At 34.0% G+C, this 19184-nt stretch overlaps 1 protein-coding gene across 3 annotated transcripts in view; it reads right to left on the bottom strand.

Moving 5' to 3' along the window:
* SLC36A4 (solute carrier family 36 member 4) overlaps window positions 1-19184 on the bottom strand; it is a 51085-nt gene that overhangs the window by 14322 nt on the left and 17579 nt on the right. For all 3 annotated transcript variants that reach the window (XM_017498432.2, XM_017498433.2, XM_017498435.2), the window contains 3 exons: window positions 10890-11117; window positions 9603-9701; window positions 6007-6176 (listed from right to left, as the gene is read on the bottom strand). In XM_017498432.2, the coding sequence (XP_017353921.1) occupies window positions 6007-6176; window positions 9603-9701; window positions 10890-11117 (497 nt within the window). The remainder of the gene's footprint in view (window positions 1-6006; window positions 6177-9602; window positions 9702-10889; window positions 11118-19184) is intronic.

Genomic DNA, 19184 nt, shown 5'->3' with positions numbered 1-19184 from the left:
AGTCTTCTGCATATGGCTAGCCAGTTATCCTAGCACCATTTATTGAATAGGGAATCCTTTCCCCATTGCTTTTGTCAAGTTTTTTGAAGATCAGATAGTTGCAGGTAGCCTTACTTCTGGGCTCTCTATTCTGTTCCATTGGTCTATGTGTCTGCTTTTATGCCAGTACCATACTGTTTTGGTTACTGCAGCCCTGTAGTATAGTTTTAAGTTGGACAGTGTGATGCCTCCAGCTTTGTTCTTTTTGCTGAGGATTGCTTTGGCCATTCAGGCTAATTTTTGGTTCCACATGAATTTTAAAATAGTTTTTTTCTAGTTCTGTGAAGAATGTCAATGGCAGTTTAATAGAATAACATGGCTGGGCACAGTGGCTCATGCCTGTAATCCCAGCACTTTGGGAGGTGGGGGCGAGTGGATCATAAGGTCAGGAGTTCGAGACCAGCCTGGTCAATATGGTAAAACCCCATCTCTACTAAAAATACAAAAAATTAGCTGGGCGTGGTAGCATGCGCCTGTAGTCCCAGCTGCTTGGGAGGCTGAGGCAGGAGAAGTGCTTGAACCCAATAGGCGGAGGTTGCAGTGTGCCACGACTACACCACTGTACTCCAGCCTGGGTGACAAAGCAAGGCTCCATCTCAAAATAAATAAGTAAATAAATAAAGGGATAGCACTGAATCTATAAATTGCTTTGGGCACTGTGGCCATTTTTATGATATTGATTCTTCCTATCCATGAGCATGGAATGTTTTTCCATTTGTTTGTGTCATCTCTGATTTCTTTGAGCAGTGTTTTATACTTCTTGTTTTAGAGATCTTTTCACCTTCCTGGTTAGCTGTATCCCTAGGTACTTTATTCTTTATATGGCAATTGTGAATTGTGGCAACATAATATCATTCACTATTGGCACACGAAAGATTTGGCTCTCAGCTTGACTGTTATTGGTGTATAGAAATGTTGATGTTTTTTGCACACTGATTTCGCAGCTTGAGACTGCTGAAGTTGCGTATCAGCTTAAGAAGCTTTTGGGCTTACTATGGGGTTTTCTAGACAGAGGATCATGTCATCTGCAAACAGGGATAGTTTGACTTTGTCTCTTCCTATTTGGATGCCTTTTGTTTCTTTCTTTTGCCTGATTGCTCTGGCCAGGACTTCCAATACTATGTTGAATAGGAGTGGTGAAAGTAGTAAGGATTATAAACAGTTCTCTAAACTATGGCAAGAAGAGATTCAATCAGTATCCCACGATAATATATTTACCATACAAAAGTAAGATGAAATTTGAAAGCTGAGTAAAAATAGCTTTGAAAATACATAGCACAATTAGAAAAGAAGGAACTCCTTAGAACTAACAACATTTAAAACTTAATTTTTAAAATTAGCTAAGGATATGTTTCTCAGCTTGAGGCTTAAAGGCTACACATAAATGATCAAGTTACTGAATATATACAACATAACTGAAAGACATGTGTTTCCTATACTATGATATGCAACTATGATATTTGTTTAATTATACTATGATAATTAAACAAATATTCTTGTTAGTTTATTATTAGTTTAACAGAAGGACATTGCTTTTTCTTAATTATCTTTTCACTTAAATGTTTTTAATATGTGGGTAATAATTGATTTAATATTTTTAAAAATAAAAATGCATCATTTTGCATGTAAGTACTTTTTTACTGACATAAAATAAAGTTACATCAGCTAAGAATCATAGCATTAATTATATGCAAACATTATTATTTGGCGTGACACAGAGTTAAAATGATAAATAAAATGGTATGCATGTTTTAGAAATTGGTATATCTACTAATCAACCAAAGAAGAGCTATAGAGAAATAAAAGAGCATCTTTAAAAAGTGCCATAGTTCAGTATGAATTCACTCCTACTCCTTTTCTGTTTCAAGAACCCACTTATTTCTATGTTTGGCATCTATATTTTCAATCACTCTAAACTATTTTTTTCTACTTAACTTTTGTATGGATATTATCACAACTTTTTCTTCATTTTGGTTTTAGGCAGCATCTATTGTAAGGCTTCTTTTGTACTACATTTTAGAAATGAAGAAAGTTGAAAGGAAAAATCTACCCAGTAAATCTTCTTTCTAAAGAATAATAAACTTTCTTAAAGTCACAGGAATTTGTTTTGAGGGTATACAAAAACATCAAACAACTATAAACAACATTTAGTATACATTAAAGGGTTTTTTAAAACTCCTTGCTCACAATGCTCCTGAGAGTTAGAGACTATGTTTTATTCTTCTCTGTATATCCCTTCAATGCACTTAGTATTAATAGGTGATTGATACTTATTATTTATCAAAATAGTTATGGATAGGTAATTCTTAGAAACTACAACCATTCAAGATGACAAATATTAATAGCACCTCAAAGAATAAATGGATTTATGCTTAGAAACAAAATCTATTATAATGATAGTAAAGAATTTAATACCTTAGTAAAAAACAGAAATGCATTTTTAATAATTATTTTTCAGACAATATATTAAATCAGATTATAGACAGAACACAACTTAATGTTCCAGTGAAAATATTAGTTTTGAAAACATAGAATATCAAAATTTATAATGTTTTTATTCTTTTCCCCACATTGGCTAATAAATCAACCATCAGCTATGAGTATCTTAAAATTTTTTAAACCCAACTTGGGACTGTTTCTGCTTCTCAAGAATGAATACAGAAGCTACCCTTGGAAATAACCCGGTAAGTCACTTTCCCTCTTGGACTTTTCATGATGCTCAGGTTGAGAATCTTGAGGACAACAGTTCAGAAAGATTAAGAGTAATAATAACAAATTGGAGCTTCTCTAATCCATGCTTGCTTTATCCTATGGCCTTTTTTAAATTCAATCTTTCCTTGCAGAAATAACCCTAATAAACTCTGAGACTTTGTCAATTTGTACCAAAAGCCCTTTATCGCTATTCATAGCTAGTAGGCATTAGTTCTCTTGGACACTCTTTTTTCTTTTTTTCAGACAGATTCTCACTCCGTCACCAGGCTGGTGTGCAGTGACGTGATCTCAGCTCACTGCAACCTCCGCCACCTGGGTTAAAGTGATTCTCCTACCGCAGCCTTCCAAGTAGCTGAGACTACAAGCACGCACCACCATGCCGGCTTTTTTTTTTTTTTTGTATTTTTCAGTAGAGATGGAGTTTCACCATGTTGGCCAGGATGGTGTCAATCTCTTGACCTCGTGATCCACCCACCTCAGCCTCCCAAAATGTCTAGGGCATTCTTATAACATCACTGGCTTTCATAGTCCACCAACAGAGTATGTTGCACCATCTCTAACTTCTGCAGCCTCTTGTGTGAAGCACAGGAAAGAAGTGAGAGGCTCATACATAGTATATTAAGAAAGAAATATTAGATATTATCCCATAATTATTCTAGTCCAAACTTCTCACTCTAGAGAATGCCATGACTATAAAAAGGGATAAGTAACTCTTCTCTTGTATCCCCCAGCTGTGAATATTATTTTAACTGTCCCACAACTGCAGAGTCCACACAGAAATAGACCATAGGCTGCATAAGGCATATCTCCACAGAGCAAAGGCATTAACCAACACAAGCTCTCTAAAGGAAAATATTTATCTTGACTTGCTTTCCTGTTTTTTCCAGATTTTTGTTGTTAATTAGGATGCTTTTCCTAGGCTTTCCTCTAATGAAAAGTGGTGTCTAGCTAGACTTCCTTAAATAGAAACTATTATCTAGCAGTCCCTTTTAAATTGAGAGTCTCTACTAGTTCCATCCTAATTGGAAAGTCACAGCAATTAGGAATAATCTGAGATGTAGAAAAGGGCTATGGGAAAAGGGAAGAATTAATTGAAACTACTTCAGGGACAGTGTCACCCTCCAAGATTAAGTTGTGAATACCAAAAGCATTCTCTCATCCTTTCCCATTATTTCTGCATCACATTCTGATGTGCCAGGGAATATGAACCTTTCAATGTGAATGTGTAGACACTCCCCACTTCAGATCCTTCCCCCATAAAATACTCCTTACACACTTTTGTAAATAAGAACAAGAAAGAATTCTGACATTATTTCCACGTACATTTATATTTGACATTAACTGTCAAATTTATTTCTAAAATGATCATTTTTAAGACTTAGTCAAAGTATTATTATTGTTATTAATATTATTGAGACAAAATCTCTGTCTCCCAGGCTGGAGTTTAGTGGTACCATAACAGCTCACTGTATCTTCAACCTCCAGGGCTCAAGTGATCCTCCCACCTCAGCCTCCCAAATATCTGCGACTATAGGCTTGGGCCACCACGCTTGGCTAATTTTTAAATTTTGTGTAGATTTGGAGTTTTGCTATGTGTCCAGGCTAGTCTCAAACTTCTGGCCTCAAGCAATCCTCCTAACTTTTTCCTCCCAAAGAATTGGGATTCCAGACATAAGCCACTATGCCAGGCTTTAAGTATTATTCTAAATGAGGAAAAAATATCATTCTATTTTCTAAACATTGTATAGTATTTGAAAAGATGAACTATACTACCATATTTTTAGCCTTTATTCTCTTATTCTAAGCTGTTTAAAATTCTAGTTCATTAAGCTGCTAGTTTCATATTATCAAAAAGAAACCAAAAAGCACATTTGAAGGGAACAAAATTATATAATTAACTATAAAGAGTTAATAAAATAAATGCTATGTGACCATATATTTTGTTTATAATTATGACTCCACCTTGAAATATATTTATAACATTTGCAACATGTTTCCATTTTGAAATACATTTATGTTAGCTAAAGTAAAATTGTAATAAAAAATATAGACACACCACATGTGTGCCCCTTGTGCAATCTGAAAACTATCCTAGGTACATCTGCTCTGTCATAAATGACTTCCTGTAAACATTTGACCTAGCAACATTTTTGACTCCAATAAATGCCCAGGATTCAAATGACTATTAAATGACAGACAAATTCTCACCAGGAAGCCAGTAAGAAGAGATAATTTCTGCTATTGTTGCTTTTCACTAATATAATAAGCCATTTAAGGTTTCATAGATTTTTGTATCCAAGTAGCTAAGGTAGTAGTGTGACAATAATTCAATCAGCAATTCCACATTTATTCTTTGTATATACGAAAACTAAGGAGTTACCTTCCATTTTGTAAATAAGAAAATAAGTCTGCATGGTAATCACTGCTACTATCTTTGAAAATTTTCCAAAGACAAATCTCTGGAAAAAGGAAAAATCATATATATATGATGTTTAATTTAGCAGGATATGGTTCCAGTATTAAAGAGAACATTAAGATGATGCACCGTTTTATTATTTATAATGTGTCCCAACTGTGTTCTGAAAGGACTTGGAAAATATATACTATGAAGCTGACCAAAACAGCAAGGACCATAAATAATGTAATCTATTATTTTATTAGGAACCCTAGGTGTTTGGGTTTTTGCCAATAAGAACAGGTATTAATTTTTTTATTAAAATGTGTCCATATTAAAATAATCCCTGTTCTACTCTTATACTTCACATGGATTTGGAACAACCTTCAGCTTTAAATCTTTTTTAAAAAAATCCCAAAACAATCCTAAATTCCTATTTGATCTCCACCAAAGATTATGAAAAAATTCCAGATGGCACAAATAAGTCACAGTAATTTTCTTTTTTTTTTCTTTTGAGATGGAGTTTTGCTCTTGTCACTCAGGCTGGGGTACAATGGCATGATCTTGGCTCACTGCAACCTCCACCACCTGGGTTCAAGCGATTCTCCTGCCTCAGCCTCCAGGGTAGCTGGGATTACAGGCGCCTGCCACCACACCTGACTAATATTTTTAGTAGACGCTGGTCTTGAACTCCTGACATCAGGTGATCCACCGGCCTCTGCCTCCCAAAGTGCTGGGATTACAGCAAATCACAGTAAAAATTGTAAAAGTCTAAACCATAAATCTAAGAACACGCCTTTATCATCAAACAATGGTTATAGAATATATAAATTAGTATTGAGAAATTCAGATACACCTACCATACATCTTGGGGAAGATTTAAAGTTATGCTTCCCTTGATTTCATCACGGAAACACATATATCCTAAAGTAGCTAATGTTACATACAAAGTTGTAACAATCCCCATGCCAATATTCAATGCTTGAGGGAAACGTTTTGATTCTTTCATTTGGTTTTCCAGTGGAAGGACCTAAGAAAAGAATATAATTTTTTTAAAGGGAATACAAGTATTTAAAAATAACAGTGTCTCTTATACATACAAATTGGTTGTTTATAGCCTATATGCAAATTTTTTTACTTTAAAACACATAGAATTCTTGAAGTATATTTTCATTGCTATATATATATATGTGTATACATACATATATAGCAATGAAAATATACTTCAACACTTATGTTTTTAGATATATGCGTGTATATACATATACACACATATATGTATGTATATATACATATATATATAACTACCTATTTTTAAACTCTTAAAAACATTTAAACTCAGCTCTTGGCAGGCAAATGTGTCAGTTTTTTTAAATAACCTTTATATTTTGTAGTAATTTTAGATTTACAGAAAAGTTACAAAGATAACACAGAGATCTCCTATATACCCGACCCAGTTTCTCCTACTGTTAACTTTTTACATTACCATAGTACATTTGTGACAACTAAAAACCAACATTGGTACATCACTATAAAGTAAACTGCAAATTTCCTTAGGATTTTATTAGTTTTTTCAGTTAATATCCTTTTTCTGCCCCAGAGTTCCATCCAGGATACCCACAGTGCATTTTGTCACCATGCCTCCTGTCTGTGATAGTTTCTCAATCTTTGTTTGTTATGCATTATCCTGCCAGTTTTAAGGAGTACTGGTCTGATATTTTACATGATGCCTCTCTATTTAGGTTTGTCTGAGGTTTCTCTCAAGACTGGACTGGTATTATAGTTTTAGAGAAGGATAACATAGAGGTGAAGTGCCTGTCTCATCACATGCTATTAACATGATTTATCACTGGTGAAGTTAATTTTCATCAGTTGTTTAAGGTAGTGTTTGCCAAGTTTCTCTGCTATACAATTACTTTACTTCCCTCTCATCATACTCTGTTTATTGAGAGCAAGTCCCTAAACCCAGCCCCATCTCTGGGGTGTAGGAGGGGATTAGTTATAATGCCTGGAGGGAGGAGGATTATCTAGGATTCTCACGTATGTATGTATGTATGTACCTTAGCATGACTTTAGGTATATTTGTTTTATATATTGAGTTATAATCCAATGTTCTGTTATTTGTTGTGTTACTTATGTTATTCCAGCTTTGGCCATTGTAAATTCCATCAGGTTGGCTTCTTTGCCCCTTTGACATGCCTCTATTCTTTTATTTCTTGAACACATTCTTGCCTTCTGACGTTACAAGATAAGCTTTGGCCTCATCTTGAATTTCCTTGCTTCAGCCCTAAAATCAGCTATTTCTCCAAAGAACTTTGGTTCTCTTGTAGAATGGTATTTAGACATGAAGATCTGGTATTTAAAAATAAAGATTTGAGTGTGTGTTTATTGCTACCGGGGTATCACTGCTTGTAGCCCCTCTCAGGAGACAGAACTAGGAAGTATATGCATGTATACCAACCCATGTATACACATGTATCTGTAGCTGGTTTTATATCCAGCCACCTGTATCTACTGTCTGTCAATTTCAGTAAAACTAACAAATAATTTTTATTTTATTGAAAAAAGAACCTTTAAAGAAAATAAGAAAAGGATGATTGAAAAATCAAGTTTTTAAGGCAAATCTTCTGAGATTTTAGCCGTATAACTTGGCCATATAGTGAAAGACCACAGTAATAATAATAATAGCAAGTATTTACTGGAGTGTTCATGATATTTAAGGTATAGTTCTAAAAGCTTTGCATGCAGCATCTTATGCAATCCTCATAATAACTCTATGAGATGACAAATCTAATATTTCTCCACTTTTTACATAAGTCAGTCAGTTCCATATGGAAACATTAATTGCTAACAGCAGCAAGAGGGCAGAGAACAGTTTGGATGCTCTGGAGATAGCCCAGACAGGAAATATGGGCACTGGCCAAGAATGGTGTCAGTGCAGCTAGAATGGGAGAAGGAGAAAGAAATGAACATTTCCTGAGGCCTTCTCTGTGTCACGCAGCATTATAGGTATTTTATGTATACAGCTAGTGCTCGACTTATGACCACGATTGGGACTGGCAGACCGGTCGTAACACGATTTATCATAAGTTGAGTAGTCTATATGTACAGTTGAAATGGTGCACGCGGAGACGGTAGTGCTGCCAGAAGCTGGTCCGCACTGTCGTTACGCCCCGCTGGGCAACGTTTGCGCTGCCAGACGCGGAGTAGTCATGGCTAGCGATTGTGGTTGTAAAGTTGAATGGTCGTAAGTTGCATAGATCGTAAGTCGATCAATACCTGTAGTCTCCTTTATGGAATGGATTTGAGAAATATAAAAGAAGAATCAACATTAATTATCAATTGAAATAGGGAACCAAGGACAAAGTAAAAGAAATCATTCCAGTGTTTCAAGCTTAAGCAACTGAAGTTAAAACTAAAAAGGAAAATGAGAAAGTAAAGCTGGTTTTGGACGAGAAAATATGTGTCAGATTTTGGAATTGTTGAATTTGAGATTCAGAGGAAATATCCAATAGTTAACTAGCACTCACCAGTAAAAGACAAACATGAAAATCTGCAGCTATGTTTGTAACAGCAGTAAAAGCAACTGTGAAAATTTGTAAGAATTTATGAGAGTTATCTAAAAAAAAATTCAGAGACAGCAGAAACCCAAGTAAAATGGTATAAAATTTTATTTTAGATCTATTTTGTCTGGGGTTAATATAAATAGATGTTTACAATGGTTTTGCTTCCGTATCAGACCATCAGACTATGAAACATAAACTATGGAGCAAAGCAGACAGCAAGACTCTGTTTTCTCCAAGTATACAAATGTTAGGCTTTAAATAAACCAGGAGCTACCTGAATGAAAATATTTAACATCTGAGAATCCTCAGAATCGTTGGAGTTTATCTTGCTGTTAGCTTTATGATAACATTGTTTCTCAAAACAAACATTATATTCATAAAACTATAGGGAGAATTTATATCCAACTCTTCTTATATAACAGTGATTTTGCAACTATTTCAATTCCCTTCAAATAATCTAACCTATAAAATATGCTTCAGATGTGTCTGAGTATGTGGGATACAAATTTTTTTAAACTCGCCTTGAGCTAATAATTTTGGAAGCCAGGTGATATTTACATAGGAGTTCATTACACTACTCTCTAAATTTTGTATAGGTTTGAAATTTTCCATAATAAAATGTTAAAAATAATCTGGCTAATTTCTTCATTTTATAGATAAAGAAAAAGAGAATTAAAGAGCCTGAGTGGTATGTCTAACATTAAGCTCTTCATTAGTGAAAGGACTAAACTATAATTCTAATCTAACACACCAAACTGTACATTGTCTTCTAGGAATAAAGAAAATTGAAATAAAAAAGAAAAATATGCATTTTTAAATATAGCTAGACTATATAAATCATTGTGTTGAATTAAGATTTTAAAAAATAATAATAAAGACTAAATTCTTACCACTCCTATGCCTTCAAAAGCAAATACAGCAGTACCAAAAAAGAGTGGGTATTTCTTCCAACCAGCCACTATTGGAAGGTTGTGGGGATCTGGCATGTTCTAAAGAAAGGAAGAAAAAAGGAAGACAGGTTACATCTTTACTTATTCTAAATAATTTAAAATGAAAGAAAAATCATAAAATTTTGAGCTTCACAACAGCAAAGCTTGGTTATAAAACTGAATAATTCTTTCAATAAACACTTTAAGCATCCCATGTTAAATATAGCCAAGCTGTTAAGACTTCACTGCCAAAAGCAATTGTTTCCCTCATGCCCACACATTCCATCTGAGCAAAATGCTCCTGATTACCTGCTTCCACCTGCAAGTCCCAGGCTCTGCACACTAGGTCTAGCTCCTGCCACAACAGGAAAGTACACTCAAGGCCTAAGCTGAGAGCCATATAGCCAAGTTAACAACCACTGCTGCTGATGCCCAATAAAAATTCATTCTCCACTCTATTTTCACTCAGATTTTACAACAATTACCTTGGAAATAACATAAAAAATGAATTAGATGAGAGGTGACTGGAACCCTTCTTGGGTCTTTGGCACCTTTGCAAGATGAAAGCTATATTAACTGCTCAATAGCAAAACACATATATACATACAGACATACTAAATCTTGCAAACTATTTTAAGGGATTTGAAGAATCCCTGAATCCTATCAATAGATTATTTTAAGGAAACTGGATTAAGAATCCCCAGACTATGGACAATGAAATCAGCTGAGGTTATTGCACACACTTCAGATAAAGGGATTACAGACTAGTGTAGTGGCAGTGGATTGAAGCAGTAGCAGCAAATAAAAGTTCAGAAGTGAAAGGAAATTGTAGATTTACATATATATACATGCATCTCTTGTGGTTGGTTCAAATTTTAAAGGAATAAATAACACATTTAATGAATACCTGGTTTCACATTTGGCACTGTACTAAGGACACAATCCTAAATCTCGTAATAACTCTAATACGGTAGGTATTATTATCTTCTGAAGCACTGTCCAAAGCCCAGAAGCATATTTACCAAGATTCAAGATCTGACCACAAACCCTGTTGGTTTAATCTCTGTGTCATATACTTTCCTAACTCAACAGTATCCCCCTAAAAGAAACCAACATTTACTGATTATACACTGTGTGTCACATATAAAGTCAGGGTCTTTACACTTCATTACTTTTACTTCCAAAGTAAACAAAAACTTTACTTATATAGAAAAGGTAAGAGCTTGATTAAAAACATTTTATACTTACCCTGACAACATATTGGTAAATTATCACAAGACTGACGGCCATGGAAATGTTGGCAAGGAATGACAGTACAAACAGATTCTTTAGTTCACGAATGAAGACCAAAAGAATTATAAATGGAAGAAAGCAAAGCATATATATCCTTAGGTCAACACTTCTTCTCTCACATGGATTTGATGAATTGGTATTATTCGAAATAAACACTTTACTCTCCAGGAATCCTTCATGAACCTATACAGGATTACCAGGAGAATAAAGAAGGGGGAAATCTTCCATCAACTTATAATCATAAAACACATGTACAAAGAAAATTACAATCTGTACACTTTAAAATACAATTCTATGATATACTTTAAAATACTTAAATTTACATTTTTTAAAGATACTCTGGTTTTCTAGAAACATATGTATCAAATATAAAGATAACTGAAGATAATCTTGAAAGATAATTTTATCATATTATAAAAATAAAGTTCATTAGAAAATTGTAATGATAAATTCACTAATGTATACTGAAGCTTTCTGACTATCATGCTCATGATACCTCCAAAGACTCAAGTATCTATTTTTGAGATCATCAAATTTGGGACAATACATGTCTAGGATGGCCACTGAGTATTCTCTAGCTTATATTTTTTCAGATAGGAAACAAGCTCTAATTATCTCTTAGAAATGTAGTCTAAGCAGAATTTTAAAATTATCGCCTAACTTTAAAACTTTTATAAAGCAATTATTTATAAATTATCATCACTATCAATAAATATTTCCACTACACTCATGCGTGGCCATATGGTAGATAGTACATAAATTTTTGCTGTAGCAAAACACTTCTACAAAATAAATCAAGTTTATATTAAAGCTTATTCAGCCACTCCTATAACCCAATTTTCAGATTTCAAAACAAATATGATTTAAAAATATGATTTACAGGCTCCATATATTACAAACTATCTCTGATCCAATTTAATCACATAATGCTACTTACTAAAATAGAAATGAAATTATAGAGGACTTTACAAACAGTCTTAAAATTTTATAGCAGAGGCAGGTCATGCTATAATTTAAATACCAGTGAAAACTTGTTTACCCCCAAACATAGTCTACCCTCCTTTGAACACACCAATATAGTTGAGTCTCTGGACAATACATTCTAAAAATTCTTGTAATAATAATAGCTAGTGTTTTTTGAGTACTTTATTTGTATCTGGTACTGAACTATATGCTTTATATACAACATGTATCTCACTTAATACTCAAAATGATTCTCTAAAGTAGGTGGTAATATTAATTCCAATTTATAGTTGAGGAACCTGAGGCTTCAAGAGATTTTTTTTTAAACCTTGCATAATATCAAGCCAGTAAATGTTGGTTCTAGGATTCAAACCCAGGCTTGTTACTCTAGAATTAGCCTGACCAAAATACTGCAACCCAGAGAGGAGGGCTCTGCCCAAGCAGCCACCTGGTTTCCACTCTTACATCTCTATCTCTAAATGTAGTAATTAAGAAGCCAATAAATCAGAAGATTAAAATAAATTTGATATGATTAATAATTTAAGTGTTCCTTCTACTTTAATTTTACATGTATAATCTACCATAAGCTATGTTTAATGTCACTATAAATGTACATATCATCTTAGATTGTGGATAATGTATCTATTAGATTTTTGCCCTATAAAGGGAATTTATAACTGACACTGGACTAACAGACTCTCAAGTTATACCACGCACCATTTAAGAAATGCACAGCTCATGACTACCTTGTAAGTGACCATCAAAACTTTACATTTTATTTTCTATCATTTGAAATAAAAGCAAAATTGGTGAATTACATTCCTTGGTTTTACAAACATATTTGATTGTTGACTTAATGTTCTAGTAGCTGAATTATTTAGAGCCAAATACTTGTTATGAAAGCAGTACCTCCAATAATTAGATTAGATAATGATCAAAGTAAAGCTCTAACAAAGATAGCTGGCAAGAGAAAACCAGTTATATAACCAATATTTTAAAGGGCTGTTTTAATTATTATTAGGTGCTTGGGAATTTAAAATTAATTCTATCACAAATATCTTATAGTATTTTAGCACTTTTGGCAGAAAAGTGGTTATAAAAATTCTCAGGATTAAAAATAAAATAAAATAAAAATGTAGATACATACCTAGAGCAAGATTCAGGTAAACATTTGAGTCCTTTGGTGCCCTCTAGAGACAGAGATTGGCTATCTAATAGGACTTCCTATGATCTCACATGTTTACCAAAATGTAAAACACTGAAATAAACATTATAAAATATAATTACTAAATTCAGTTGTTTCCATTTGAGCTCAAATTTACTAAAATATACCACTTACTAATTTTTCAATGATTTCATAATTTAATAGTTAAAATTCCAATTGCAGATTACGTTCTTCAGTAAAGCCAAATGCAGAATTGAAGTTACAGTTCCCTACATTTGTATAATGTTTTACATTTTACAAAGGCTTTCACAAGCCTTTTATCAGCTGAGCCTCACAATAAGTTTATGAGAAACAAGGAGATATTTTGTTACTATTCCCATTTTACAAATAAGGAAACTGATGCTAGACCAGGGATGAGGGGGTTTTGCCTCATGTGTGAGTTAAAACTGAGAAAGCAGAGATTTGAACTCCTATCTTCTGACTCAACAATCAATGGTTTTGGGGACTGCTACATTTTTAAAATGTAATAGTGTATTCATTACCCATTCTCCATGCCCACGTACTACTATTTTATCTATCTGACATTTTCTAGAGTATCTTAGAGTAAGAACAGAGAGAAGCAACTATAACCACCATGGACTTAGATTCATCAGAAGCACTAGTGTTCTTTTTCCCCTTCTGATTGTGCATAGTCTTAATGGGACCAAGAATAGTCATGTGGCAGTTACATTGCAGGTTCTACATTTGTGTGGCAACTAAATCCTTAATTCTTTTGGTTAACAAAATACATTTCAATTCCATGTAGATTAAGGGGAGGGTAACAATCCTATGGTTTCTAACTATAACAGTAAGGAGCAATTGGTAAGGTTTAATCAACTAGTGTGTCTGCTATTGTATAATGCCTATCAAATGTAAAAGAACACCTCTGTAGAAAATGAAAATCTCTGATCTCATGCTGCTTCAGTGACCATCTCAACTACTTTCTCAAACATGACTGCCTTTTTTTCCATGTTACTGTTTATGACTCAGAAGACTTTTACTTTTCTATCTGTAGCAGGTGCTCTCCTTACTTCCAGAGAGTCACTTTTTCTACCTGATCTTCACAGGACATGTGCAAAGTTTAACTTTTCCATTCAACTTGAGAAGCAACTGATAATTTTTCATAGAAGAAAGTCACAGATTCTAAGCTTATAAACATTTATTTTATCCACCTCATCTACACTTTATGTCATATAAACACACTCACAACTAAAATCAGATAAGACAACGTCCCATGGGTGATGAACAATTAACATATTGGATGTGACAGAGACCTAGGTTTCAGTCTAATTCCATACGACTTGGGGCACATTATTGAAGTTTTGTGAGACTGCTTTCTCATTCATAAAATAAGCAAAGTACTTACAGAGTAGTTATAAAGATTAAATAATGTATATCATAGTTTATTAATATGAAATTGACATTATTCTTAAATTCAAATAGAGCTTATTGATAACTCCATTAGAAGATAGGTATTAGAAAAGATACAGTACTACGATGTTGCACAACTCCAGAAAGGCATAATTTCCCTCATATTATATATAAATGACTGGTAAGATATATCTTGTCACTCTCATTAATAAAAAGCCTCTTAATGGATTTAGGAGTCCTAGGAATATGCACTTTGGAGAAATAAATATTTGTAAAATCAAAACAACATCATCTATAACAAGTAACGCTAATGGAAGAACTGATGATTTATTTGATAAACAAGACTATAAGCAGGACCCTAATTAGCTCTAATTACTGTTACTGTTTTCTATGTCTACATCTCTCATGCTACTTGCTCTCGTTAAGATCTTTCACTCTATTCTATAGTCACAATATGTATGAGGGAACACCTGTGTCTGATGGTTTAGATTACAGATTTTTTCCTGCCAGAAATAGGTGTATAAGAACTTATTTGCAAATATCTAGTAAAAGAATAAATAGTTTAAAAATAGGATATTTTGAAAAAATAATAAAATGAGGGTAGAAAGAAAAACTACAGAATTCATTGGGACTCTCAGACGCAGACAGCATCTAGGAGTACCTTCCTGGCTAAAACTGTCAGCAGTTACAACACTAATCTCTGGACACCATTTCCATTAAAAAATTTTTTTTATTATCTTATTTTTCCCTAAGTCATTGGGGTACAGGTGGCATTTAGTTATACAAGTAAGTTCATTAGTGGTGATTTGTGAGATCCTAGTGCACCCATCACCTGAGCCGTACACACTGCACCATACCCCTCACCCCCTCCCACTCCTCCCCATAAGTCCCCAAAGTCCATTGTATCATTCTTATGCCTTTGTGTCCTCATAGCTCCCACATATCAGTGAGAACATACAATGTTTGGTTTTCCATTCCTGAGTTACTTCACTTAGAATAATAGTCTCCAATCTCATCCAGGTCATCGCAAATGCTGTTAATTCATTCACTTTTATGGCTGAGTTGTACTCCATATATATATATATGTATATGTACTCCATACATATATATGATGGAGTACTATTCAACCATGAGCGTGTGTGTGTGTGTGTGTGTGTGTATATATATACAGTGCTGCTATAAACAGGTGTCTACAAATATCTTTTTCGAATAATGACTTCTTTACATCTCGATAGATACCCAGTAGTGGGATTGCTGGATCAAATGGTAGTTCTTCTTTTTTAATTCCATAAGAATTTTAAAATTGTTTTTTCTAACTCTGTGAAGAATGATGGTGGTATTACTTTTAGTAATTTAAGGAATCTCTACACTGTCTTCCATAGTGGCTGTACTAGTTTACATTCCCACCAGCACTGTAGAAGTGTTCCCTGATCGCTGCATCCACGCCTACTGTTTTTTGATTATGGCCATTCTTGGAGGAGCAAGGTGGTATCACATTGTGGTTTTCATTTGCATTTCCCTGATCATTAATGATGTTGAACATTTTTTCAGGTTTGCTGGCCATTTGTATATCTTCTCTTAAGAACTGTCTATTCACGTCTTTAGCCCAGGTTTTGATGGGGCTGTTTGTTTTTTCCTTCCTGATTTGAGTTCATTGTAGATTTTGGATATTAGCCCTTTGTCAGAGGTACAGATTGTAAAGATTTTCTCCCACTCTGTGGGTTGTCTGTTTACTCTGCTGACTTCTTTTTGCCATGCAAAAGTTCTCTAGTTTAATTAGGTTCCATCTATTTATCTTTGTTTTTATTGCATTTGCTTTGGGGGTTATTGTCATGAAATCCCTGCCTCAGCCAATGTCTAGAAGGGATTTTCCAATGTTATCTTCCAGAAGTTTTATAGTTTCAGATCTTAGGTTTAAGTCCTTAATCCATCTTGAGCTTCGCTTTTGTATAAGGTAAAAGATGAGGATCCAATTTCATTCTCCTGCATGTGGCTAGCCAATCTTCCCAGCACCAGCTGTTGACAAGTGTGTCCTTTCCCCACTTTGTGTTTTTGTTTGCTCTGTAGAAGATCAGTTGGCTGTAAGTATTTGGGTTCACTTCTGGGTTCTCTATTCTGTTCCACTAGTCCATGTGCCTGTTTTTATACCAGTACCACACTGTTTTGGTGACTATGGCCTTATAGTGTAGTTTGAAATCAGGTAGTGTGAAGCCTCCAGGTTTGTTCTTTTTGCTTAGTCTTGCTTCGGCTATGCAGACTCTTTTTTAGTTCCATAAGAATTTTAAAATTGTTTTTTCTAACTCTGTGAAGAATGATGGTGGTATTTTGATGGGGATTATGCTGAGTCTGTAGATTGCTTTTGGCAGTATGGTCATGTTCACAATATTGATTCTACCCATCCATGTGTATGGGATGTGTTTTCATTTGTTTTTGTTATCTGTGATTTCTTTCAGCAGTGTTTTGTAGTTGTCCTTGTAGAGGTCTTTCGACTCTTTAGTTAGGAATATTACTAAGTATTTCAATTTTTTTGCAGGTTTTGTAAAAGGGGTTGAGGTCTTGATTTGATTTTCTACTTGGTCACTGTTGGTATATAGAAGAGCTACTGATTTATGTACATTAATCGTGTATCCAGAAAGGTTGCTGAATTCTTTTATTAGCCAGGGAACTCCATAACTTAATATAATAAAAGCCATCTATCACAAACCCACAGCCAACATAATACTGAATGGGGAAAGCTTAAAGATTCCCTCTGAGAACTAGAACAAGACAAGGATGCCCATTCTCACCACTCCTCTTCAATACAGTACTGGAAGTCCTAGCCAGAGCAATCAGACAAGAGAAAGAAATAAAGGGCATCAAAATTGGAAAAGAGGAAGTCAAACTGTCTCTGTTTGCTGATAATATAATCATTTACCTTGAAAACCCTAAGGACACCATTCATCTTATAGACACAAAGAAATATCTGTGAGCGTGAGAAACCAAGTTTAAAGAGTCATGTAGGAGCTGAAAGAGAAGAGCTGACAGAAAAAAATGGGGAAAAGGGTGTTTGCACAGGATGAGAACAAGGAAAGTGGCACAGACCATCAATGCAGAAATCAAACAAAAGGATTAAACCCTTTCAGTCCACAAAGTTTTAACGACACTTGCACAACCAACCAGGTACAGTACTAGGTCTGAGAAATAAAGACATGAACAAGATATAATCCTTCCCAGTCCAGTGAGTTCATTTTCCTTCAGGCCAATAACCATACTGGGTACCAATAAGCCAGGCACTCTTAGATGCTAGTTTACAGAGGTGAACACAAGGGATATGAGAGTCCCTTCCTTCACGGGGCTTGCCATCTAGCAGTAAAAAAGAACTTGTAAATTAACTTTACTACAGCATAATCAAGGCTATTTTTAAAAGTGATACAGAAGCCAGGAGAAAAACCAATAAATTCTGTCGATAAAGAAAAGAAAGACATGGAAGGAAAAGTTGAGAAAGGTTTCACAGAACAGGTGACATTTAAGCTTCCAGACATTTAAAGTCCCAGATACAAAAAAAACTTTTCTAGATGCTGAGACATGGTACACTGGAAAGAACACTGACCAAAAATCCAAGGTCAAATTACTAATTATGAGCTCTTTTATAAACGAGGGTTTGACTCAATGACTTCTTCTGACATTAAAAATTTAAGTGAGTGGCTGAAATACAGCATACAGGGATAATCTAAATCAGAGGTTAGAACACTATGGTCTGCAGAACACCTATTTTTGCTAATAAAATTTTACCGAAATATAGTCATATCTATTTGTTTACATATTGTTGCCTACGGCTGAATTGAGTGGTTACAACAGAGACCATATGGCCTGCAAAGCAGAAAATACTTTTTATCTGGCCCTCTATAGAAACAGTTTGCCAATTCTCAGTGAAATGAAACATACTCTATACTTAGAAAAGAGAGACAAATACACACAAGTACACAGGAATCTACACAAATATAGGTTTTTTAGAAAACATACTCACTTCATCATTTTGTATAAAAATACCTACAAGACAATCCTATATATTACTATGTAAAATGTTTACTGTACCATGTGCCTGTGGATAATTAATAAATATTTAATAATTCTGTTTAAATTATTTTAATATTTAATTATTTTAATAATTAAAATAATGATTAAATATTAAAATAATGATTAAAGAAGAGTAAGGGATAATTTAGGAATAATGATACCAGTAATAAAGAAAAGTATTTTATAGTATTGTTTTGATGGAGTTTTTATTTCAGTGCTTTCCATATTTGTCCAAATATATTGTCAATCTCTTCCAAGACTGCAAACCACTTCCTCCTAAAGCAAACCTTCATAATGCGAGAAAGTTTCTGAAAGAACTACAGAAAACTGTTCATTTATGGACACAGTATCTTTTTACACAATGGCGATAATTACTGGATTTTAATAATGAATGCTCATTATTTTTACTTGATTTTTTTAGGTTACTGGCTAAAGCCTCATATAGGTCTTTATAGAACTTCAATGTAAAGAATATGCTTCCACAGCATCTATGAATATGTTTTTGAAATCTAAGTTTCAAGTAGCTAAGAATCAGTAAATAATGTCATATTCTGATCTAAAAAAACAAGCATTATCAGTATTATGGCAAAATAATAATTAACAATTACAGCAGAAATCCAACTTGCAAGAAAAAATCTAAAGGAAAATCTATAAAG

This window comes from Cebus imitator, unplaced genomic scaffold (genome assembly GCF_001604975.1).
Source record: "Cebus imitator isolate Cc_AM_T3 unplaced genomic scaffold, Cebus_imitator-1.0 Scaffold241, whole genome shotgun sequence".
Taxonomy (NCBI): Eukaryota; Metazoa; Chordata; class Mammalia; order Primates; family Cebidae; genus Cebus; species Cebus imitator.
This window is presented reverse-complemented; position numbering and strand designations above follow the sequence as displayed.